We start from the raw sequence: 25,055 nt of genomic DNA, 5'->3' as shown, positions 1-25,055 counted from the left end.
AGAAGGACATTTGTCAAAAAGTGAAGGCATTCTCAGCTGAAAATGCTCACTAAACTGACTTAAAAAGACAGTTTCTTACTTGACTAGATGTAAAATGTCAAAGTAAGCAGAAAAAGTTCTTGAAAAAGAAGTAATTTTCTGTCAGAAAACAGAAAATTAGTGGAGCTGTGTAACCAGGATCCTTCCTGAAGGAGCCGGAAAGAACAACTGACCTAACTGTCACCCCTGAGGCATGCAGGGGGTCATGGGTGCCTTAAAGGCACGGTGTCAGTGTTTTGGTATTCAGCTACAGGTTAGCTTTTCAGTCTTTTTAGACTGTGTGTTTGCAATGCAGGCTGGGAGCTGTCTATGCTTTCAGGGTGTTATAAGAATTTCTACTGTTGCCTAAGCATCAAAACAGTTCTAAAACAATCTTTTGTGTTGTTTCTGATGTTTCTAATGCATATTATTCATGTATGGTGGAAATTCTTCACAGCATATTCCAGCTCTGATGTGATTTGGCTGCTATTGCATGTTTTTATATATATATGTATGTATGTATATATATATATATATATATATATATATATATATATATATATATATATATATATATATATATATATATATATATATATATATATATATATATATATATATATATATATATATATATATATATATATATATGAGTATATATATGTGGGGCACATATAATATAGTGTTTCCGGGGTCCCGCGCATGGGCGGGAATATTCTAATGCTTATGACTATTGATAAGGATCCCCTGGAAGAGAATGTATGCTTTTATTGTAGATTTGTTAGCAGTCTGGATATAATTTATTTTCCCCAGGCTCTTCATCTTCGAAAAGGTAAGCATTTCCTCTGATTCTGAAAAGACTGTGATGGTATCTCAAGATTTTCTTTGTTTTACTGGTATCTGCACAATTTTTTTTTCTAATGTGCCAATAGAAGTTCCTACTATGTACATTGTTGACTGTACGGATTAAGGTCCTCTACTAATAAACCTTAACAGCCTCAAATATTGGCACTGCAGTTTTTAATAGACTGGTTGCTAAACCTAAGCTCATGTGATATTACTACTGTTCACGTCTTCATTCAGTGTTATTTAGCTACAATTGAAGCAACATCTCTATCCTACAGAGCTATTTACTTCAATATACTTTTTGCTGTGTGTTTTAATTTCAAATACATCACAGTACACCGTTTAATACTTCATAAATTTCAATATTCTGAATAACTATGATCAAATAATGAAGAAAGGATTAACAAATACTGATCGTGTTACGGTTGAATGAGTCTTTTAGCATTTGAATTGTATTGGATCTCAATACATGACTTACTTGCAATATTCCTCATAAGGCCAGAAGTAATTCGCTCCTTGGAGTAACTGGTTTATATAGATGGCTTATTTAGTGAATACTCTATTGTCATGCATTTTTTAATGTATTGTGTCACACATCAGTTTATGAAAGCTTTGAACTGGGGAGAGGTGGAACAGAAGGGATATAGGAGATATGGATAGCACCTAACCAAATAATGCTTCAAAGTGTAGTGACACAGCACCATCATTGTAGGTCTGCTATAGAATACTGCTTGACATAACTTTGAATTCAAGTGGTCTAGTACACAATATTTCTAAGTGTCATGGGAGGTGGTAAATGGAGGTAGAGGAACATGTTTTTTGTTTCCACTAATGAGGGGCCATGAAACCAATGTATCAATGGCGAAATTATTGTTCAGCTAAAGGAACAGTTGCAGGTGCCAAGTAGAATAGTTTTATTGTGAATACAAAAGTAACCGCTTTCTTTCCTGAACGTGACATGATGTTAAACTCATAGCTATCCTTTGTCCTAGGTGTAAAAACTGTTTTTACCTCTCTTCATAACAGTTTTTGTGCAGTGCATTCATTTACTTCTCTATGCGCCTCTCGCAGGACAGATCAACCACTTACAAGTTGTATTGGTGGTACTGGAGCTTTCACATTCACCTTCTCCTAATTGTATCACTCATGTTTTCATATAGCCTTTCCCTTACTGGCTATAACAAATTGCGTTTTTACAATGTTATGCAGAGATAAGAAGCTGAAACACATGATCTGAGAATACAAAGTAGCACTGTGCCTCTCGCATACCTTTCTGCCATCATCCCTCTCCAAATGCATGAAATAGGTGGGGTAGAGACCTCTGTCCATGCCTTTCTTATCCCTGGTGATTCGGCACTTCACAGTCAGGCCACGCGGAGCAGGACGCACTGCAAATTCCTCCACATTTTCCACCTCCATTTGTTGAGCCTCTGGCTGAGGACCTGTAGAAACTGTGCTGGAGGCACCTGTATCCTGTGAAATCGAGTCAAATGAGAAATCAAAAATAAATTCAAGGAAATATTGGAAAATGTTACATTTCAAAGGAAAACAAGTCACCCGTTATTGACCATACTCATCTACAGAAGAGCAAATGAATTACTTCCCTTGAACAAATATGTTGTAGATTTTTCAATGGCAATTATTCTGCCACTGGTATGGCCTTGCAGTGGGTAGAAGGTGCCTGAATGATTTGGACTTACTGGGTAGTGCTTTAAAGTCCTGATATCCATTGACTGTGTTGAGAGGGAATTAAATAAATTCTGTGTAGACTTGTACTGTTATATGGTGGTGATTGCTCAGGGTTGAATGCTGCTATGCATGCCTCTATAAACTAAACATTGAATTAATAATGATAATGCTGTGTTTCATATATAAAGATACACAATGCTTTACACTGCACATCTTAAGTTTCTAAGTGCTGTAACTAAGAGGTATTATTATAACTCAATTTAAAGGTACTCAGTTGACTGACTTGAAAAAATGGAGGGTTAAGTAGGCCTTGCCAGGATTGTATGCTGTAACCTGCAGATCACTGAAATGTCAGTGGCAAGCAAAATGAACATTGAGAAAGAAATGAACAATACAGCTAACAAGAAGCTAGTGAAGGGATATTAAAACGTGAAATATAATCTAGCTAATACACTTATTGCCACAAGTACATACTTGCGGTGAGTCAGGCTGAGGAGTTTTGAATTTTCTGCAGCAGAAGCCATTATGGGGTGACCATAGTACTTTGGTTTAGATTAATACACACAACAGAAATGTTACAGAAGGAATGTTACAGAAACTGGAAAAAAGACATTTAACAGAAACTTTTTTTCCTTTTAACACGCATCAATCTGAACATTCTAGCCTTCGAGTAGCCTAAATGCACATTATGTTCCAGGATGAATTGAAAAAATACTGGGTTGCAAAAGGTCAGCAATGAAGACAGGTGAGCAAAACTAAAAGAGGATGAGAAGTACCATTAAACCACAACATATTCCAGGTTTGTAAGCCTCCAGCACAATCTTAAATAGGTATTTCATTTTTCCAAAGTAAAACTCGAGGATGGTATCTTAATAGGACTTCAAATTATGAAGTCAAGAGGTAATATGGTTGGAAGTACGAGACATCGCTTAATAAGGCAGTTCGATCATTTTTTATCACAACAAGCAGATTCTGGAAGTTTTTCTACCCCGCTCACTGAATATATGTTAAGAGATTCTTCCTTGCTCACGTGACTGAGGGTGCGAGTTTGCTACCTAAATTGTCCTGCTGAAGACACGCTGGAAATTATTTGTATTGGGGTCGAAACATTGACACATTAACTGATATGAACTGTAGTCTGTTGAAGCCAACATTTTCTCTGTACACTTACACTTACACTTGTGCACTTTCAGTTCACCTTTGAGACTAACCACCATCACAATGCCGTTTTTCTGACGCATGAAAAGGAGACTGCAACACAACCAGGGCCATTGCACACAACACAGCAGTTGTAGTCCGACGGGACAATGCACATATGTACATAGTCTTCCCCCGTTCCTTTCAGGAACTGAGGAGAGAGACCAGGAGACCTTCTACAGTACATGTCACTAATTTCTTCATTTAGGCAGTCTGTTTTCTCTGGGTGGTCCACACACCAGGAACACAGTGGGCTTCTCCATGACAGTTTCTGTTCCTGCATGGTCAAACTCCTTCCTTCTCTCAACAGGCAGACTTCTAGGCACAAAGCAGAACATTAGCCCCACTAGCTTCAGGTGATGTCCCCTCATCTCTGGGAGTATCCTTTGGGTACTCTGTGGGGCACTCCCTTCTTTGGTCATGAAGAACCTAGAACTGAAATAAAGTTCAGTGGTTTGGGTCATACTTTCATATAAACACGTTCAGGAAAGGGTTATGGATCCCCTCTGAAACTTTAGAACCTGTTTGAGGGTGGGTCTCATTCAAATGTCCTTCTCAAGCTGCTGTTCAAACATAACCTTTGTGTAATGTGATGTCATCACCCTTCAAGAAGCAGTAGTCTGTGACAAACAAAACGACAGGCCTGATTTGGAAACTTTTTCGCCTTGAATAACAGAATCTTCTGTCCCACCCTTTAACCCTATCATCACCATAACACAGTTGTTCAAGGGACAAAACTAAACAGCAGCCCCTTGTTAACAAAGTCTTCATGGAATGTCTAAATGTAGCTCGGTTTCCCTCCTCCTCACTTCAGTGCCTGTATCTTCATCCTCTAGCCACAGGAATGCAGTTAATACACTGCCACCCAGACACACACACACACACACACACACATTTCTACTGCGCACATACTATACACATACCCACACACACAGTATGTCAGCCCAAGGTTGCGAGCTTCGCACAGCTTTATATAACTGGGGACTGAGGGCACACTATCGCTGACACAGATATGAAGGTCTGGTCTACTTTATATATGATCACAAGACATGCTATGCTGACCCAGTTCTTTATTCTAAACCTAGGACAGGGACAGTAGTCTTCTGTCCACTAGGATGTCATGCTTGGTGCCCTTTTGCAGGTCACAGGACGGGTCTTTGACCTTGCATTGTCAGGGATAGGCTTAGGCCTCTATGCATGCTAGAACAGAGCAACCTAATTAAGTAAGGATACCAGATATAGATGCAGGTGGACACTCAAGACAGAGGGAATACCATGCAGAAGACATTCCCATCCCAACATCTTTAATCTGTAAACTCTTAAGTGGAAGCATCTTAACTGATTTGATCAGATGGCATGACCTACCAAAGACCGTAATTTATTCAGGATAGCAACTGGGTCTAAATCTGTAGTCCATCAATAGGAATCAAAATATGCACAATGAAACAAAGATGCTTCGCTCTTGAGACAAACTATCAAAGGGCCAGTCACCCTAATGTAGTTTAAAGTAATCAAACAGGTGGTGGTTTTAGCCAAGGGTAAAATAAAGCCAGCACACATGTATTCCCCAAGTCTAAACCTCATGATTTGGTGATCTTCTGTTTAAATATAGGGTGTGGGGCGTGGCCAAGATGGCGGCGTGAGTGGACATGTCGTTCCCGAGCTCCCGCCGACGGCCTGGTTTAACGCTGGCCTAGAGCCTGTCCCAGCCTCCTGTCAGAACTGGTTTGGGGCCGGAGCAGTCCCGGTACTGTCGGGACTCGCCCATTGTGAAGACCATGCCTGTGGCAGCGGATCCGCAGAGAACAGCGGTGAGGCGGACGGAGCCGAGCGGCGGTGCCTGGGAGCAGTGGTGGCTGCGGGGTAGAGCCGAGACAGGGCCCCGCGAGACCTTGTGGGCTCGGCAGCTCCTGATCTGGCCCCGATACGCCAGCCTGGACGGGAGAGAGAAAGGAGTGTGGCCGCCGCGGTATTTATACGGTGGGTCCCGGCCCTCGTGTTACCTGCGCAGTGCCTCTGTAGTTGGGCCTGCGCGGTAACGGTTGTGGGCCCGCCAACGAGGTTTGCTGCTTCCCGGTGAGGTGGCCGGGAGAGAGGTGCGGCGGCACGGTGCGCCCTGGCAGTGTCGGGCAGGACTGTGAGCCCGTTAGGAGGCATCGAGGTACGGAGAGCCCGCTGTGGGGGGCGGCCGGAGGACAGTGGAGTGAGCAGCCGGGCCGGCTGCGGATCTGACCCCCACGGAGACAGCCACGAGCCCCCCGGAGACCTTTGGAGTGGTTCCTGCTGAGTGGCGGCCGGGGTAGCACTCGACGATTATTGCAGAGGAGACGGACGAGGCTCGGCTGGGCCTTCGGTGACGCACAGCGCCCCTCTACCCCTTGGCCAGGCCGGCTTCATTCCTGAATGCCAAACCTCCAACAATACTAAACAGGCCCCCCATCTCATTGAGAAGGCGACGCGCACTGCGGGGGAATACATAATGTTGGCTATCGACGCCGAGAAGGCGTTTGATAGGGTCCCCTGGCCCTATTGGGCGCAGGTGGTTGAAAAGGCAGGATTGGGACCGAAGTTCAGTGCATGTGTCCTGAACTGTTATAAATTTCCGCCCGCCACGGTGTGAGTCAACGGCTATACATCCCCGCGGTTTACCATCGGGAGGGGTACGAGGCAGGGGTGCCCACTGTCGCCCCTCCTTTTCACCCTTTACATGGAGAAGTTGGCGCAGAAATTGAGGCTTAACCCAGGGGTGTCAGGGATCAAGTTTGGGGGTTATGTCCACACGATTAGCTTATATGCGGACGATGTCCTGATTTCATTGTCCCAACCGAGGGAGGCACTGCCCGCCTGTCTTTTTTTTTTTTTTTTTTTTTAAAACCTTTATTTATCCTATGCATATTACACAGCGTCTGCCTACAACCACTACGGGCCGGCCGCTATGACAATCAACAACATTCCAGGGCGTCTTACCATGCGGAAAAGCTAAAAATAAGAGCGCTACGGTGTATTAGCAGCAGACATAAGAAGAATAACGGAGGTTTCATTTTATAAATTTAAAGAGGTGTTATACATTCAGACCAGACGACCGAAAGGGCGAGCCATACGACATAGTATCAACTAAAAGAGCAGCAATAGTTAGGATTTGTGCGTTGAACATTATAGGCAGGATACATAAACACTATACTTCATTCCGCGCCAGTCAGTGCCCACCCAGTCAATATATCACTGCAGGATTTATTTGCAAACTTAACCACTATATAGCAGGACGTGAGAGGGCACAGTCTTACAGCAGGAAGAAAGGATCCAGTGTCATACAATAAAGCGAGTTTTACGTGGAACAAGCCATGTAGGAGGATACAGGCCCTCTAAGAAATATAATCGGGAAGTGAAAACAGGATATGGGAGCATTCAATGGCTGTGTATTAATATCAACGCCGTACACACAAAATCCAATAAACAGTGCAAACAACTTAAGCACAGAGTGCTAAATCCTACCCAAAAGGGACACCACCCGACCCCCCGTCTGATCTAAAATATACGAAAAAATGAAAAAAGAAAAAGAAATAGAAAAAATATAAAAGGAGAAACACAATCGTGCAAGATGGGCGCCACCCCGGGCCAGGCATCCCGCGGCTAATAATACAGAAGAAAGTAGAGAGCTGGCGAGAAGAAGGGTATGGCAGTCGCGACAGAGCATCGAAACAGACAAAAGTGGCATAGCGACAGACCCCAACCCACTCATGCCAGAGAAGTGAGGACAGAAGCGGCACCGCTATAAAGGGATAGAAAAGGGCCATAGAACCAAAAAAGGAAACATCTGAGAGACCCCGCCCACCCGTCCCACCCCGCACCCCTGCAGAAGGCTACGGCCAACCCTCCAAACAGCGTGCCTGTCGCCCTAATCCGAAACCCGAAATATAGTAAAGAAAGAAAGTAGAATAAGGAGACAAAAAGAAGGAGGAAAGGAAATACGAAACAAAAATAAGATGTGAGGGAGGAGCCAGAGGATATGAACAAACACACTCGGCTACGACCCTCCCCCGACCAGCAAATGAATAATTATCAAATCAATGCTACACCTTCACATACAGCGAAAACCCGCAGGGGGGGGAGGAGGGGAAATTTTAACGTTTCACAATGTCGAGAGTACAAGCATCAGTGCAACGGACAGGTAAACCAGCAGTCTATCAGCGTCTTGCAACTTACCCCCAGCCCTTCCTAATCACGAAACCAACCCAATAAAGGATAACATGGAGCGGGCCACCCAGCACAGAATAATCGTAATGTTGACCAGGGTTACGGCAGTGATGTAGAGTGGGAAGAGCCACCATACTAATGGAATACAAAAAGTCAATGAAGCAAGTCAATTGTAGCAGCAACGACAGGGCAAGCAAAAGCAAGCCGGAGTCCAGTTTCGCAGTTCGACAATGCAAAGGTACCCCACCAGGACAAAAGCTCGAATCCATCGAAGCGGGAGCAAACAGCGGCCCACCATAGTTCCCAATTGTCCGGGAAGGAGCAGATCTCCGCGTCGTGTGCAAGTCCTCGAAGTCCGGGCGGTGAGAAAGCGGAGGTTCAAAAGCCACCGGCCCATCAAGCGGCCGAAGAACAGCGACAGCAACTCCTGGCGCAGCCGAAGGGGGCAAAGCAATGGAGGCATTAGGACGATAGGGGTGCATGAAAGAGCGACGACCCAAAATGGCGGCGGGCCGCATGGGGTCGGTAGAAGCACCGGGGGCCAAGACAGCGTACAAGGACATCAAGGCGTCCAGGACATCTCCGAGCGTGGGCGCTCGAGCACACGCCCAGGCCTCCGCGCAATACGGCCAGCAAGGTTCGTCGGTGCAGAGCGGATCACCCCCCACGTTGTTGGTAGCCATTTTGTGAGTTTCGCCGCCCCGCACTCCACCGCGGGCCCCCAAACAGTTCCCAAATGTAGGACTTTACAGACCTCCGGAGGTTCCCAACAATGGCACAGAACGGGCCGGCGCTCAATGGGGGGGGGGGGGGGGGCCACCGAACAGTGGCGGGCCCCACAAGCGAGAGCCAGGCGCGGGGTCCAGGGCTGCCGGACAGAACAAAGGCGAAGGGACCCCTTCACACAGTCAGCCCCCGACACATCTCGTCCCCCTCCAGCCGCACGGTCCACAAATCGGGGCCGGTTCAGGATCGCCGGGGCATACACACAACGGCTCACACCAGTGGCTCACTCTCGCGGCCGGGGCCGGCAATCTCAGCACCGCCGGTCGGGTCCCACAGGCGAGGTCCCGGTCTCGAGCGCCCGGAGGACCCAATCCCACCGAGGGCACAGCTGCGGACCCACAGCACGCAGGAGCCTCCGGACCAGACGGTGAGTAAGAGTGGGTCGTTAAGTTCCAAAATCTGTAGTGTAGTATCGTCGCAGTACAGGATATATTGCAGGATATTCGAGGTTGGCCGGAGGGCCGACGGAGCCGAGCTAAAAGGCGGCCATTACGCTCTCGAGCTAGGCTCCTCTGCCCGCCTGTCTTAAAGATCTGGAGTTATATGGTCAAGTCTACGGATTCAAGGCCAAAATGAGTAAATCGGTGGCCCTTGACCTGTCTTTAGCGAAACCCACACGTGAGTTGTTGCAAGCCGTGTTCCCTATTCAGTGGGCGGCAGAGGCGGTTCCTTACTTGGGGGTTCAGCTGGCACCTTCCCTGCGGGATACAGTCACTATCAACTACGCCCTGCTGAGAGCTAAGATTCGACGGGAGCTGGGGCGGTGGAAACACTACCCATTGTCGTGGCTGGGTAAAGTCGCGGCGATTAAGAGGACTGTCCTCACTCAGATTTTATATTTATTTTGCACTATCCCTCTACGGCCCCCATTGGGCTGGATAAAGCAAATGCAGTCTGAGTTGGCTCAGTTCATATGGAATGGGCGAATGCCGCGTCTGAAGCTAAGGCTGGCGATGCTTCAGCCGGAGAAGGGAGGAATTGGACTTCCAGATTTACTACTCTACTTTCAAGCGGCTCAATTACGCTTCCTGGTAGAAAGGAGTAGATGGGAGTCCGAAAAGCATTGGCTAGTTCAAGACCAGGCCGTGGCTGGTAGGCCCCTGCAGGAAATTCCCTTCCTCCGCAAACAGCATAGACCCCCCCAATCTCTACGCCTCCTATATTACAAGGGTTCCATTGGATGTCTGGGACCAGACGAATGTTAGTCATGAACTCACCACTTTCCCGTCCCCCCTTACTCCCATTGCGGACAATCCTGATTTCACTCCGGGTATGGATTCAACGGCATATGTGAGATGGAGGCCGGCAGGTTGTCGGTACCTCTTTCATATGTATACAGCGGAGGGGATAATTCCCTTCTCCGAGTTCAAGCAGGAATATGGGATGCCAGAGGGGGAGAGATTTCGATACTTGCATGTACGGCATTTGGCGCTTAATGAGCAAGTACGTTCTGTGCCTGACAGACGCCTTACCCCTTACGAATACTGGATACTCACGCGCACGACGGATAAACAACAAATGTCGGAGCTATACAAGATGTTGCAGGTTAAATATACACACGTTTGTAGTGCTGGTATGGCGCCCTGGGAGAGGGAATCGGGCAGGACACTTAGTCATAAGGAGTGGGAGGGAATATATCACAGAGCGCGTCACTCTGCATACCATATGGAACTCATGGACACACTTACCAAGATTGCGACCTATTGGTACTATACCGCGAAGCGCCTCCATGAAATGGACCACAGTAGGGACGCACCGTGCTGACGGGGTTGCGGGCAGGTGGGTACACTAGTGCATTTGCTTTGGGACTGCGCGCAACTCCAGGGGTACTGGAAACAGGTTTTAGATGAGGTAGATGCGCACTTTGAGACGGAAGTTCCCCGTCTCCCATCGTACATTCTTCTAGGGCTATCGAACCCCTTGAAGTACCCGCTGCGCTCCAGCAGAGGTCGCCTAATCGCGATAGCGCTGGGCTCAGCGATGCAAAACATTCTCTCGCACTGGCGGTCTGCGCAGGTCCCTACATTTCAGGGGTGGTTACATTGCCTCTGGCTAGTACTAGGTATGGAGAAGCTCTCATTGACTGCCGCTGGGGAGGGGGCCAAATATGCAGAACTGTAGCAGCCGTTTCTATCCTTACTGGCCTCAGAGTTCCCTGAGGTTACCTGCCCCGATATCTTAGATTATTGCGTCTCTCGGACACAGAGGGTTGAGGGCACGGCTGGGTACGAGATGGGTGCGGGGGCACACAGACAGTGGACACTGAACAAGGGTGGAGGGTGGGAAAGGGGGAGTGGGGGGGTTGGAGTAGATGTTCTTCCATCTTGCTGTTTTTTCCTTTTCAGGATTGCACACTATAGCTCTCTTTGTTAGTTTAAGCTCCTAGTGGTACCGTTGGCCTCATTTGCCCTTGATTCTTGAATTCTGGTGATCTCAACGTAAGTAATGGTTACATCAGTACATGTATGATTATTTGTGTGGCAATCCTTCAAAAAATCGATTTAATACTAAATGTAGGGCGTGGTTAACAAATATTACAAAACTAAGAAAAAACAGATGAATTTTAGGAAAAATATGACCTCAAAGACATACATGTACCACACGAGATACCGGATTTAACAGAATAAACTGTCTGTTACAGTCATTAAAGGCACAGCAAATTCAGATTAGGATACTGGCCTCTGTGGTAATTTCATTTTAAAGTGCACATTTCAACATGATATAACAATGTGTGGCGGAACTGCACATAAAAATCAAAACATTCTCACTGTTGCAGACTTTTTGCTGGAAGCAGAGGAAGGCCGTATGGTTTCGGAATGGGGTGAGCGAGAATGGTTTTCATCCTCTTCCTCCTCTTCTGTTTCCTCCTCATCAAAGTTCAAACTGCCCGAAATACCTTCCAATAACAAAGGAGAGGCAAAGAAATAAATACGGTTCTATCTTTCTTTAAATCGCACATTTCAGTCTTTCACACTGTTTAATTCCACTCTCAATTGACAGACCCTTGGTTTAATATTTCTCGCAGGAAGTCAGAGTTAAAATTAGAACATTAAGGCCTTGCTCCTGGGATTAGCAGTGCTGGAACACCCTGTTTTAAGAGGTTCAGATTCACACCTAGTAAAACTGCTGTTGAAAGAGGCATGGGTGAGGGCTGAAGCAGTGACCGTCACCCGAACTTCTGTAGTATTACAGTAGACCATCCAAGCAGGACTTGCCCATTAGACTGCCTCCTGGTACCACCTCCTTTGCAATTTACCTCCTGCTCAACGGTTACTATCTAACGAGCTACATGGGAAATTTTCCATGTAGATTTAACCATAGGTTAAAAGGTGAGACAGTGGCAAGACATCTTACTTAGGAATAGATTAAGTTTAATTGAAAATCAAACAAAACCTCGACTTGAAAAGTATTATACATTTTCTTTTTTTTTTAAACATCTTTTTTATCAAGGTTTGAATTTTACATCAGACCAAGTCAATCACATTTTCTAAACAGTCGTAAAATTAGTGTTTGAGGCATAGTTGCAGACTTCACCAGACATTTGCCCCAATAAAATCACATCAGAATTTACGTCCAGCGCCTCCCCCCGCCCTTAAGGTCCAGTACTATGTGTTGATAGAGAAATACATATATGTCCCCTATGAGCATTCCAGTTTCCCCACATTCAATCCCACTTCCGGGGGCCTCTCCTGTTTACATAAAACGTTTTTTCAGCCAGTATGCACCAGTCCATGTCTCGCTTCCATTCCTCGACTGATAGCACCTCCTGTATACCCCACCCACTGGCGATGTTTCGCCTTGCTAATACCATCCCCAAAGTTGCCCATGCGTGTTCCATATGGGTCATATCTGTTGCTTCCCAGATATTGAGGAGGCATAGTTTCGATTGGAGCGAAAATTCCTTTCCACATACCTGTTGTATTTGTGCCATTACCCCCTCCCAGTATTGTTGGATTATAGTGCATTCCCATAGTATGTGCCAACTTGGGAACAGTTTCTGTTACATAGTGCATTTTCATTTTTCCCATTGTTTCACAGGAATAATACATTCTATGAAGTACTTTGAGCTGTATCAATCTAAATCTAGATGTTATAGCTACTTCCCACTGAGAGGACAGTGCTTGTTGCCATTCGTCTTCCTCAATGTTTCCCGCCCTACAATATTATACATTTTCAAAGAAAATTAAAACAACAAGTGTGGCTCTGGTGGCGCACTTGTCCCCACTTTCATAGTCTTTTTTCCATAGCAGACACAGTAATCCTGTGGATTCTGTAGTAAAACATACATGTCTTGGTCTTATCGGCTAAGTTAGGCTGTCAATGTCATCAGAATGTAGGACAATTAGACCTTTTGAAGCATACATTGAGAAAATAAGGGACATTTTTGAAAATCAGCATTCTTCCTTACCTGAGTGGGCTTGGTTAAGGATTAACAGTGAAGACGGTGAGGTTAATTATGATCTAAAACCGTAGACCTTGATTAATTACCAGTAATTGCTCACCTGTTTGTACTATCTTGCTGGAAGGACTCTCGGAAACTATAGATTAATACCTGGTGAGCATGGGTCACCCATAGTAGGTAAAGTAATTTATACTAAAAAATGTTTAAACAATATATATTGTAGTGGTTAAATATGGTGGGCTATAGGCAGCCACATAAATAAAATTAAGCATCCTTGAGGATCAATGACCACTTGAGATTAAGTCCATCTATTGATAATAATAGCTCGATGGGAGAAGTTCACTAGATGGTCATATGTGAACTTTCAGTTGATCTCCACCTCAATTTTCTGTCCCCACACCAGGCATGTTCAATGGTATAGCTCCAAGGACTCACTCTCCTGTTTATTTTATTTATGTGCGGTTAATGTTTTTAAATTAATTTAGTAAGTGTTATAATGTAGTCAAGTGGTATTTCCCTGATGTAACTTCTCCTTAGTTCCCCTTTCTTCTTGTCTTAATTATTTCCTTTTTTCCAAATACCCTTTAGTTTCGGCCTACATCACCTGGGACCAATATTATTGATGAGGTTAGAAGGATTGGCTTGGCCGTTCGGGCTGGACTGTTGTCATGAGGCACGTGCTTCCAGGAAAACGGCACATTGACTCCTGGAACATAACTCTGATCTATGCAACAAACTTAACATCTTCATGTTGCTAGCACCAAGAACCTATGAGTGAATGAAAGTTGAATGAAAGAATACCAGATAGATTGAGATGGAATGAATGAGTCTGTAAGTATGAAGGTAGTGTGGTATGTTACTGGGTAGGTTTTGTTATAGTCGTGGGATTAATTTTTCCCTTTTATCTCCCCCTTCATTATATGTCTGCAATGTTATAAATATAATGTGGATCCAAACAATGTAATAAATTTTGTACCTTTTGATACACAAAAAAAACCACAGAAAAATAATAAACTATATATATATCTTAAACAAATATATCCTCTCTGAGAATGATTTGCCTCTTGTTATATGTAGTGTTGGCTACTAGATAAATCACCCCTTCAATATAGATTGGATCCTTCTATGGACCACAATATCCTGGGGCAGGGTTGCTCTTTAGTGTTCTATTTTTAGCGTCTTTTTCCCCCCACTGCCTGCCCAGATCATTAATACCCACCGGGAAACCCTCTTCTTTCATTAATTTATTAGTCATGAGGCACAGGGTCAGACTGATTTGCATATGGCCATGTCTAAACTGGGGTGGCAGAGTGGGCTAAAGAGCGGTGATGGATTAAACTCAGATCTGTTGACTGGGTGCGAGTGTTTGATTGGTTCAGATGCTCCGTCCATCACCACCCCTTTTGTACCGCGTTAGAAGGATTGATAAAATGATCAATCGTGTACACTGCTCTTTCATTCTTCTGTACATTTCATTATTTTTTAATTGGAAACCCACATATTATGTTGTTTAATTGAAAAAGTTTTGAACAAAAAAATATCTTCAACAATTTATTACCTAGTGCAGAGTGTAGTTTAAACTCATGGTTCTTAAACTATATTCCTACAAACACTATGGACGACAGAGGACTTGAATGTAAGTTTAGTTGTTGAGTTGAGCCCCTTTGCAGATTTGAATGCCTGACCCCAAACATCACTTTATCGCCTCCTCCTCTAGCTAATTACAAGTGCTTCAAGCTTAAAATCTCCTGCTTGTCTCTCTCATGCTTCTCTCCCTCCTTTCCCCTTACCAATACTTCTTCCCCTTTCCTCCTCCTTTGCCCTTCTTAGGATTTACCACCCCCACACACACGTCTACCTCTTCCTTAGACACGAGGAACTCCAAGCTTCAAAAGCTATGGAAGGCTATGCTTTCTTTCTCCTCGATGTTAGGAGCTCTGTTCTGCCTCATATTTGCCAAACCTCCATTCTCTCCTCCCATTGAGCGCTCATCAAGGCTGTTTGGAGCTAAACAAATTATATGGTGTAGTGTTCAAATGATTTTACAACATTGCTGCAGCAGAGTGTGATAGTCCCTTATTTAAAAAAGCATTGCATCAAGCAATACATTTTGAGTGCTAATGTTGCACAGTGTTTTTTTGTAAAACAACTTTGTTATGAGAGGTCATCTTGTGACACTAAAATCCTGCACATCTCTTTCCAGGATAAAATCCAATATGGCTTTTTTGTACCCAACAACTCCACCCAGCACTAACTAGTTCAGCCATACCCAATAAAAAAAAACATAGGAACACCAGTATGGGCCAATGATGGATCTAGCTAAGAGAACAGGAGATTGTCTGTAACAGACCTCCTTTTAAAAGAAACTATCTGATAGCAGGCATATTCATCACCTCATGTGCAAGCAATAAGCGGAGGCAAACCTAGCCCTCCCTTACTTCTTGGATAGTTTATTTGCTCCCCGTCAAGCTTGTGCATGGCTGATAGGGCAGACATAGTTAATGTGTGAAGCAAACAGTAGCAGCTGTTACCAGACCGGTTGTTGAGGTGGGTAGGTGGGTGGTGGGGTGGCGGGGGAGGATGGTGTGGGGTGTAGGAGGGAGAGATGATGAAAAAAAATAATAAACCACTTACCTGTAATGGCCGGCTGCCGCCTGTCCTCTGTCCTGCATAATCTTCATCCAGTCCCGGCCGGCAGCAGCAAGCACCCGGGCTCCCAAGCTCCCCTGAAGCATTCCCATCTGAGCGCAGTGGTTCGGCGCTCAGACGGAGAATGGGAGTCTTTGCATGTTCCTCACCAGGCTGTGCAATGCAGCATGGTTCGGAAGATGAAATATGTGCAGGAGTGTTTGGCTGGCCCAAGCAGTCATGCACACTTAGGGAGTGTAAACCACTCCTCCCCTGCTCTGGCCAGCCCCGCCTGCGAGTCACTGATGAAATAAGAAAACAAAACTGATGATACCAATAGTTATTATAATTTTATTTTTCCTTTTCTTCAGTTGGGCGACGCTCCTCAGCCTTGCCAGAAGAGCAGCCACTGAAAGTAAACTGATCTCTCCAAAGGGGTAAGCTGTGCTTGCTCTTTAACCAAGTGAGTGTAGACCTGAGTAAATCAGTATGCCTTGCTCAGGCCCACAGGTGTACAAAAACTAAAATATGTAACTCAAAACTGAATGAGATATTAAATTGTTACAACCATAGTTTTGCAGTCAGAAAACAGTGCAGTTTCTATGAAGCCCTGTATGTGCTTGCAAACAGTAGGGATGAATTATCCAGCTCCACTCTACCCTTAACTGATATCACGTCCCCCTTATTATTACAGTTGTTTTAAAAACGGTAGGTATTAATATAAAGGCATTTATCACTATCAACCAGTCTAGATACCTGACAAAGTCAGGCTAGGTCTACAGAAGCAGGGCTGCATTGCTAAGACAAACGACAATAACACATGGAACTCAGGCTTGGATAGAACAAGTCAATCCCAGATTATCATATAAAACTCAGGCTAAGTATTTCCTCTCATTAACGGATGGGCTATTGGAATACTTTACAAACAAAACTTTTATTTAACACCAATCTAAAGGCACATTAAAATGAATGTCTAAGTTCAAAGTAGTAAACATATTTGCTTTCTTTCCTAAACATTTAAGAGGGAAGAAAACATCACTTTCATAATCCAACCAGACTGACTTTCAAGCTTATAATGCAGCAAACATCCTATGTGATAAGATGAATATACAGACTGGCGCTGATCCAAGCTACAAAGATTTCCTTGGATACATATAGAGGGTTTGACTAAAGAAAGCTACATTTCTTCTGGATAGACCCGGATGGAGGTATTGTGAAGGCTGCACCTTTGTATTCTTCTATGTCACTTTCACTGGATGCTGATGTGGAAACGGACCTGAGGCCCCAGATTCGAAGATAGCTAGATATCAGTTATAAACCTTGCAGAACTTTCTGACAGAAGGTCACATTTAACAGCCAGCTGTCCAGGTACCGTTAGATGAAATTAAGTTTGTAAAGGAGATGTGCTGCAATAACCACTATAAATCGGGGAAGCGCATGGTGCTGATTTCAGGTCTAATGGAACCACATAATAGTAGTACTGATAGCTGTTCATTTTGAACCTCAGGAATTTCTTGTGTTTTGCATGTAGAGAGTGAAAATACTAACCTTTGGTCTACTTTGCTCATTCTTGTGCTTTGATGTGGGAATTATGAAGAATGTAACTTTCCGAATACTTTTGTTCACTGTTAGTAGGTCCAGAATGGACTTTATATCAGAAAGAATATGAAGTGCACACCCCTTACTCCTTTTACACTCTAAAGCTTGCTTTTGGTGTGTAATGGAGCTCTATGCAGTAGTCAAGAGCTGAAATGCACTGCTCTTTACAGCAGACTTTAAATGTCAGCTGCTCAGACAGCTGGTGTTACAAAAAGAGGTTGTGAACTTACATCTTTCATAAACTCTAAAGGTGAGGCTTGATGAAATTCTTATTACTCCAGATGTAACTCTTTCTGCCTTCAAACAGTGGACAGGACGGTCAGTGTGATGCCCAAAAGATGCAACAGGCATAACATGGATACTGAGCTACCTGTTAGTTTTAGCAACAACGAATGAGATCTGTTGCTATAATCATTACATGATTTATAGATAGCAAGCGCTCATTAAGTATCTGTGGAGGTCCTGTCTATTGCCTTTCAGCACTTAACACATTTTGATGACTACCAAATCAATTACCCTCCTTGGTTTGTCCTAAGATGTATTTAACAAAGGTTATGAGGAAATATTTAACATACTACAGTGAAGAAGCACACTCTTAAAATTCTATAGTTTTACTTATTATAGCATATCTGATCATCATTTATTCTTCACCAACTCCTAACAATCGATAAATCTACTCTCATGAGGCAAATGGGGTGGACAGACCACCACCTCATCCTGTTCAGCATTCGAAGTCTGGACGGAATAAGACCTGGGGCTAGGAGAATGAGAACGCTCTTTGGTCGTGACTGGAAGCGCCTTCTTAAAAAGAAAACTGAGGCGGATGGTTCTGTGTTCCACATGGAGGACCTGTTTTGACCCTGGAAAACAGATCACAGAAAACTACACAGCTTTTTATGATCACTTGATTAAGGAACTGGATCAGGTCGCTCCAGTAAAAGCCATTAAGAATAGAGGAAATCCATCTGCCCCCTGGTACACGGAGAGACTGAGGAGTCTCAGGCTCTCGTGTAAAAAGGCAGAGAAACAGTGGAGGAAGAATTTCTCGGAGGAAGATCGATCTAGATGGAGGTGTCTAATCATAAAATACAAATCAGAAATATCCACGGCTAAGACAGAGTTTTTCGCATCCATTATATTAAAGAGCTGCAACAAATCTACGGATATTTTTAAGATAGTAAAAGATTTGACTAATCCAGAGTGTATTATGAGTAAAATTAAACCGTCACAGGAATTGAGCGCCGGTCTGGCGTGCTTTTTCCCGGACAACATAAATAAGATTGTGGAAAGCATGAAGGAACAACCTCAACCTACCTCAGGAATCCGAACAGAAGGGACCAGAGGAGTAAATGAGGAGAGCACCTCTGAGAAAGCCGATCCTGAAATTCCCCTGGATAAATTCCCAATTCCATCGGAGGAGGAGTTCATTAGAGTAGCCCTTGGGGTCTCCTCTGGCTCCCCTCTGGACCCACTGCCCCATAGGCTAATGAAAGAGTTCGGAACAGAATTTTTCCCTATTTTACAACAGCTTTGCTGCCAGTCTATTGACACAGGGATTGTGCCCATGGAATGGAAGTGAGCTATTATCACCCTGCTCTTGAAGAAACCTACCCTTTACCCAAGCAGCTATAAGAACTACCAACCAATCTCCCTTCTACCTTACCCAGTCAAGATCCTGGAACGTTGGGTTAGTAGGACCGTGTCCCAATATTTGGAGACAAATAACATATTAGAAGGGGAATATTTTGGTTTTCGCCCAGGTCATGGGACAGAAGCAGCTCTGGTGGTGGTGTTGGATGACCTCAGGAAGTGGTTGGACAGGGGCCAGTCGGCAATTTTAATCCTGCTGGACCTGTCCGCTGCATTAGATACGGTGGACCATGTAATACTGCTCTCTAGACTGGGGTCCTTTGGAGTCAAGGGAGTAGCACTTAGGTGGCTGCAGTCCTATCTGTCGGATAGGAAACAGGCGGTGGCACTTCCACCGTACCAGTCAGAAATGGTGGAAGTCCCTTATGGGGTACCGCAGGGGTCGGCAATTAGCCCTATCCTGTTTAATGCGTATATGCAACCCTTGCTGGGTATTATCAAGGCATATAACATCAGTGTGATCAATTACGCTGATGATACACAATTGCTGATATCTCTGGAGGGGGACCAAGCGGAATCATTGGAGGGCTTTCATGATTGTATGCATGAAATGACAAAGTGGCTGAAGGCAAACTCCCTTCAGTTTAACAGCGGGAAAACTGAGATCCTACAATGTAGGACGGGGGGATTGCCCGTAGCCTACCAATAGATTTCTGGCCCCTGTCTTCAGATGGTACAATGACCCCAGTAGATACGGTACGCAATCTGGGGGTCAGTTTTAATGAGAATCTTAATCTAGAGACCCATGTCAATAAACTGGTGGGAACCTGCTTCTCCATAATCCGTGGTCTGCGTAAAGTGCTACCACTGCTACCTTCCCAGGTGAGAGCAACGGTGGTTAGAAGTACGATCCTTAGTCGCCTGGATTACTGCAATGCTCTACTCCTGGAATCTCCAGGGTATCTGATTTCCAGATTGCAAAGTATCCAGGCGGCAGCAGTGAAGCTAGCACTATCTAGACCACGTGGCTCGTCAACAACACAAGCACTGGCGGATCTAACCTGGCTACCAGTAGCCCAGAGGATCCGATTTAAATCACTATGCATTGTGCATAAAGCTCTCCACGAGCAAGGCCCTAAGCCGCTGCAGGACAGATTTCAATGGTATAAACCCACCCGGAATCTTCGCTCTGCGACTACAAACTGCGTGAGAGTGCCTAAAGTGAGAAGGGTGACCCTGGGAGGAAGAGCCTTTAGCGTAGCAGCAGCGCGCCTATGGAACAGCCTCCCCTTAGAAATAAGGAGACCGCAAGACCTGATGCCGTTCCGCAAGAAAATGAAGACCTGGCTATTCCCCAGGACATGATATGCCTCTCTGTGAGGGGTAGTAATGAATTCTCAGGATAGCACGTCGACCCTCCGGTATGTAGCTGACCAGCGCCAGGATGCCCTTAGGGTTGCAGTGCGCCTTATAAATACTGTTTATTATTATTTATTATTAAATAACATAAAAACTGCACTTTGACATTATTTAGGAATACAGGAAACCCTTTCTCCAACTTAATATCAGGCTATGCCCACGGACAATGGATGCTTTCGCCTATCCAGGTGGTGAACCCCTCAATCCTGCCACTCGTGTAGGTTGTCTTACTGTCAATGACTGGGTACCCCACTATTCAAACAAAGTTGAGAATGTTTGATGAAAGGTGCCAACAAAAGACACTTGGGCTGTCCACTGCATGCCTGTTATTGCCAGCACTGCCAGCGATGACCAGAACCATGGCTCACCTCCGCCTTTACTCTCCCAGCTAGCAGGCTGATGAGGAGGGGCTGTCCACTTGCTGTCTTAGAATAAAAGAGGCTGTGATGTTGTCTGTGTGGGCCATCATCACTCTCGACAAGACAATGGAAAGATATTAGGGCAGGAAATAAAGTTGTTCTTCTGTTTATGATGCATTACAGTTCGGATTGTTCCCACGAGACACGGATGATAAGATTGCTCCAGGAAGGGTTGTGCACAAATATTAATGAGTCCCTCATGACAATAATATGTAGTCATGATTGACTGAAGAGTCCTCATACTTCAAAGGGGAGGGCACAAGCCCACCCCTCGGAGTTGACAGTGGAGCTACAGGGAGTGCATGGTGAGGTTCATGACGATTATCCAAGTACACGATGTCCCTGGAACCACCACACAAACATAGCATGCTTTTTTAGAAAGTGCCCCTGGTTACATTAATGGTCAATACTCCTTATGATGAAAATAGTTGAGAATACACAATGGCCACAAGTAATTGGATGGTCTTCGAGGGGATCAAGAGAGCGTCAGAACAACACTCTGGAGGCTCACAATCTACATCTGTAGATAGACAGCAGCAGAAAAAATTGGTGCTGGGCTACATACATTTTCAATCAGAACATGTGCCAAGGATATACAACAATTTTACAGACACACAGAGCAGACATTATATTAAGAGTTGATAATAAAGTCGACACATGCTCTGAAGTATTTCCACAAGTGTGGAATACAAAACATTGATCTCTGTCAAAACGCCAACTGACAAAACCTTGTGTACAGATACCTGCACCAACAGTCTCAGGGGAATGCTCTACAGACTGATTGGACAAGGACATTTGTGCATGGTTTATCCATCTAGGTCTTTGCCACATGTGGTCAAGAAAATGTGTTGGGCTGGTTTTCTTATCTCATGAAAACATTTGTCCATCGATTCACAAAACTAACAGCACATACCCACTGCCAAAACAACAAGAAGACAGGATCTTGGCTCCACCCAACATAACGTAGCAATTTGGCATCGGAAATCTTAGAGTTTGGGTATGGCTTGAGAATTGCATGAATGCCCCGAAAGAAGTATACCATCCAACTGTATATGCTGTCCTGTGACATAGGAGTATTCGCATACAACTTTATAACCTAGTAAAAACCTCAAACCAGTCTTTAATAGTGATGCAATGTTTTCATTTTTTTATACGTATGCATTTGTCAGCAGTAGCAGCTTACTTACAAAACTGACAAAATGATTATTTTTAAAGTTCCTGTAATCATGGAAGTCAAAAAACTAATAATTAAAGTTCACCTTCTGACCTGGATTGAATATTGTTTTTACACAGCATTGGGCCCTACTTTTGAACTACTAAATCCATTCGGTCCACATGGAACTGTTATAAAAAGTGTTTTACCTGGCGGCAATCATTTCTTTACATCTGGTCAATGACGGTACAAAAAGATAGTGTTGTGTTGCTTACACATCCTTAATTTGTACTTAAAACTGCAGCACCATTTTATTATTAATCAGCCTACTTTCAGTACCGACCCATATAATTTGACTCAGTATGCTCTCCTCACATTTGAAGTTAGAAAAGTTCTTATGTACTTCAATGATCATACTAAACCACCTTGGCTCAACAAAACAGCTTTCTGCTGCCTTTTCCCAATCACACCAAGGAAGTCAATTGCCAAATCTCGCGCTCCCTCACGGATTTTCATATGCATCCCTGTATGTTACATTGATTTATTAGAGCCATGCCAGAAATGACTGTCCTGAAATTGTGATATTTACATTCTAGTTATTTTCCCTGATTCAGGAACTGTTGTCAGAGGTACCCTTGTTTTTACATACATTCCCTGTATATTACATACCAGCCAACTTTACTGTTTATGCTACTTGACACCCACATTCCACATTTAAAAAAATGGATCAAATGCTTTTAATTTTTTTAAATTTGGTTTGGAGAGAAGATACTTCTTGCTGAGGTTCATGGTCCAGGTACATGGACTTCAGTACATATTGTGTCTACATACAAGAAATATGGAATGCTGAAGTTGGTCAGACTGTTTTGAGGATTCTATATTCTTTCTCTTCTATAAATTCACACCAACCATCACTTTAGAGAAGGTGTCAATACTATTTTGCACAACATGTAAATATACAACAGATATGTTTCAAATGGCAACTGTTACTCACCTATAAACATTAGTCTGAGCTTGTTTTGTTGCAGATTCAAATGTGCCTGTTCCACCTTCCTTATGATGAGTCAAAATGCATCAAATGTAAACCAGAAATAGATGTGTCCAACAAACTGTTTTTTTAATGCAGAACAGGTAACAGCAGTGGCTCAGAGATGCTGGTTCTATCACATTTATAGTCTTTCCTCAATTAGTCCTGGGCCCTTTATTTAACTCTGTAAAAAGAATTGTTGTCCAGACATCTTCATTTTTGATTTGTGTTTTTGTATCATTAGAGAAGTAATTTGGCTTGGGTAGACACTGCTAATCAGGGCAAAATATTTCTGGACGCCATTTAAAAAAATGGTCGATGTGTTGTAGTGATGATGTAATATTTCAGGAACCATGATCCCTATATACTTAGATTTTTTCTGCCTCTATACTTCTACTTGACCCCCAAAACCTGTGTTTTGCCACTAAAATGAAGTATATACGTCTCATGGTTCCTGAAATATTACATCATCACTGCAACACATCCACCATTTTGAAAAATGTCGTCCAGAAAAATTTGGCGGGTCAGCAATGTCTACCCAACATTACTTCTCTAATGATCTAAAAACAAAAATAAAAAATGAAAATTTCTGGACAACAATTTATTTTAACTGAGGTATATGAGGGGGCAGGATTAAAGGAGTTATTAGACAGCTGTAAAGTCTGCAACTGCCTGGATTCTACCAAAGTGGACTTTAGCTTATGCAGTACTTTTTGTAATTTCCACTGCCTGTTAGTGCCCAGAGGATCCAGTACAAGATTATCTACCCAGAATCTTAAGCAACTTCTAAATACGCTCACCCATTAATGATCAGTGCATTGCAGCTGCACAAAAGCTGCACCTCTCGGTGGTTCTCAAACATAATATAGAAACACTTCCCACACAGGATCAAAAGGAAGACAACACACTTCCAACCAAACACTGCACACTGTGTAGTGTGCTTCCCACGTAGGCAAGCACTTCAGTGGCCCCACAAAGGGGTAGTAGGTGCTGTACAAATGCTGCAAACACAAGGATACGAAGGACGGAGCGCTGCAACTTTTCAGACACCCACCCCCTGTAGTAGATCTGGGTTGAATCCATCATGGTTCTTTAGCTCACTTCGTCACCCCAGTTCAGACCCAGCCATATGCAAATCAGTCTTGACCCTGTTCCTTATGGGAACAGTCTAGCCCGAACTGCCAAGCCAGGTCTTCACTGGACCGGAAACAAGCATTCTGGGATCAGTTTCAGGGTAACACCCCTCATCAGCCATGCTAGATTGAATCCAGTGGCAAAGTGAGCAAGGGACCCACGTCTGGGCATACCCTGCCAACTTAGGGCGAACAAAGCAAACACAAGGAGATGCTGCAATACAATACCATACCAGACTATCTGTTCTGGAGTCAAAAGCTATACACTGATGTTTAGCAAAAGTTTCCATAGACCGCCAGGTCACTGCCTTACAAATATCTTGCATAAGCATACAGAATGAGAGAAATAGTAGCCGCATTCCCATGTGTAGACTGTGCCTAGGGTTACCCTGAAGGGGCATATTTACCTTTAGATAGCAAGTAATGATGCAAGAAAATTCATCAAGTAATGGTTTGCTTAAGAGCAAGCGAAATATCTGTGGACTGCACCATAATTTATTAATAGGTGCTTGGACTGTTGGCTGAATTTGGTCTTGTCTAGGTAATAATTAAAAAGCTCTCTTAGCATCTAAAGTGGGGATCACACTTTCAGCACAAGACGAATGTTCTGGGAAGAATTTTATTAGATGGTTCATTTGATTGATATGAAAGTCTGAAATGTCTTTTAGGGCACGTTCTTAAAGAAATCTTGTTCTGTGTAGGCCCTGATAGGGTTACTCAATAAAGTGAGCTTGAAACTCACTCACTCTTGGGATGCTATAGGTACCACAAAGGAAATTTTAAATGGAAAATTGCAATGGATCCTTTAAGAAATTAGATTATGAAGATTATGAATTGTGGGGTTGACGACCTGCCTCAAATAATAATACCAACCCGAGTCAGCGTGAACCCTCAAAATCACTAAATTAACCTGAGCTCAACTCCCTAGTCGCTAGACAGAGCAGTCCAAATACAA

The 25,055-nt window shown here is 43.9% G+C and overlaps 1 protein-coding gene across 8 annotated transcripts in view; it reads right to left on the bottom strand.

The window, feature by feature from the left end:
• The window catches only part of TULP3 (TUB like protein 3), a 550,002-nt gene that overhangs the window by 211,321 nt on the left and 313,626 nt on the right, over positions 1-25,055 (bottom strand). For all 8 annotated transcript variants that reach the window (XR_013606868.1, XM_078673739.1, XM_078673741.1 and 5 more), the window contains 2 exons: positions 11,499-11,626; positions 2,134-2,337 (listed from right to left, as the gene is read on the bottom strand). Coding sequence is in view for 7 of the 8 variants with exons in the window: in XM_078673739.1 (XP_078529865.1) it covers positions 2,134-2,337; positions 11,499-11,626 (332 nt within the window). In the remaining variant the exon portion in view is untranslated. The remainder of the gene's footprint in view (positions 1-2,133; positions 2,338-11,498; positions 11,627-25,055) is intronic.

The sequence above is a fragment of the Lissotriton helveticus genome, chromosome 1_1, assembly GCF_964261635.1.
Source record: "Lissotriton helveticus chromosome 1_1, aLisHel1.1, whole genome shotgun sequence".
NCBI lineage: Eukaryota > Metazoa > Chordata > Amphibia > Caudata > Salamandridae > Lissotriton > Lissotriton helveticus.
The sequence above is the reverse complement of the archived record's forward strand: the minus strand, read 5'-3'. Positions and strand labels throughout refer to the sequence as shown.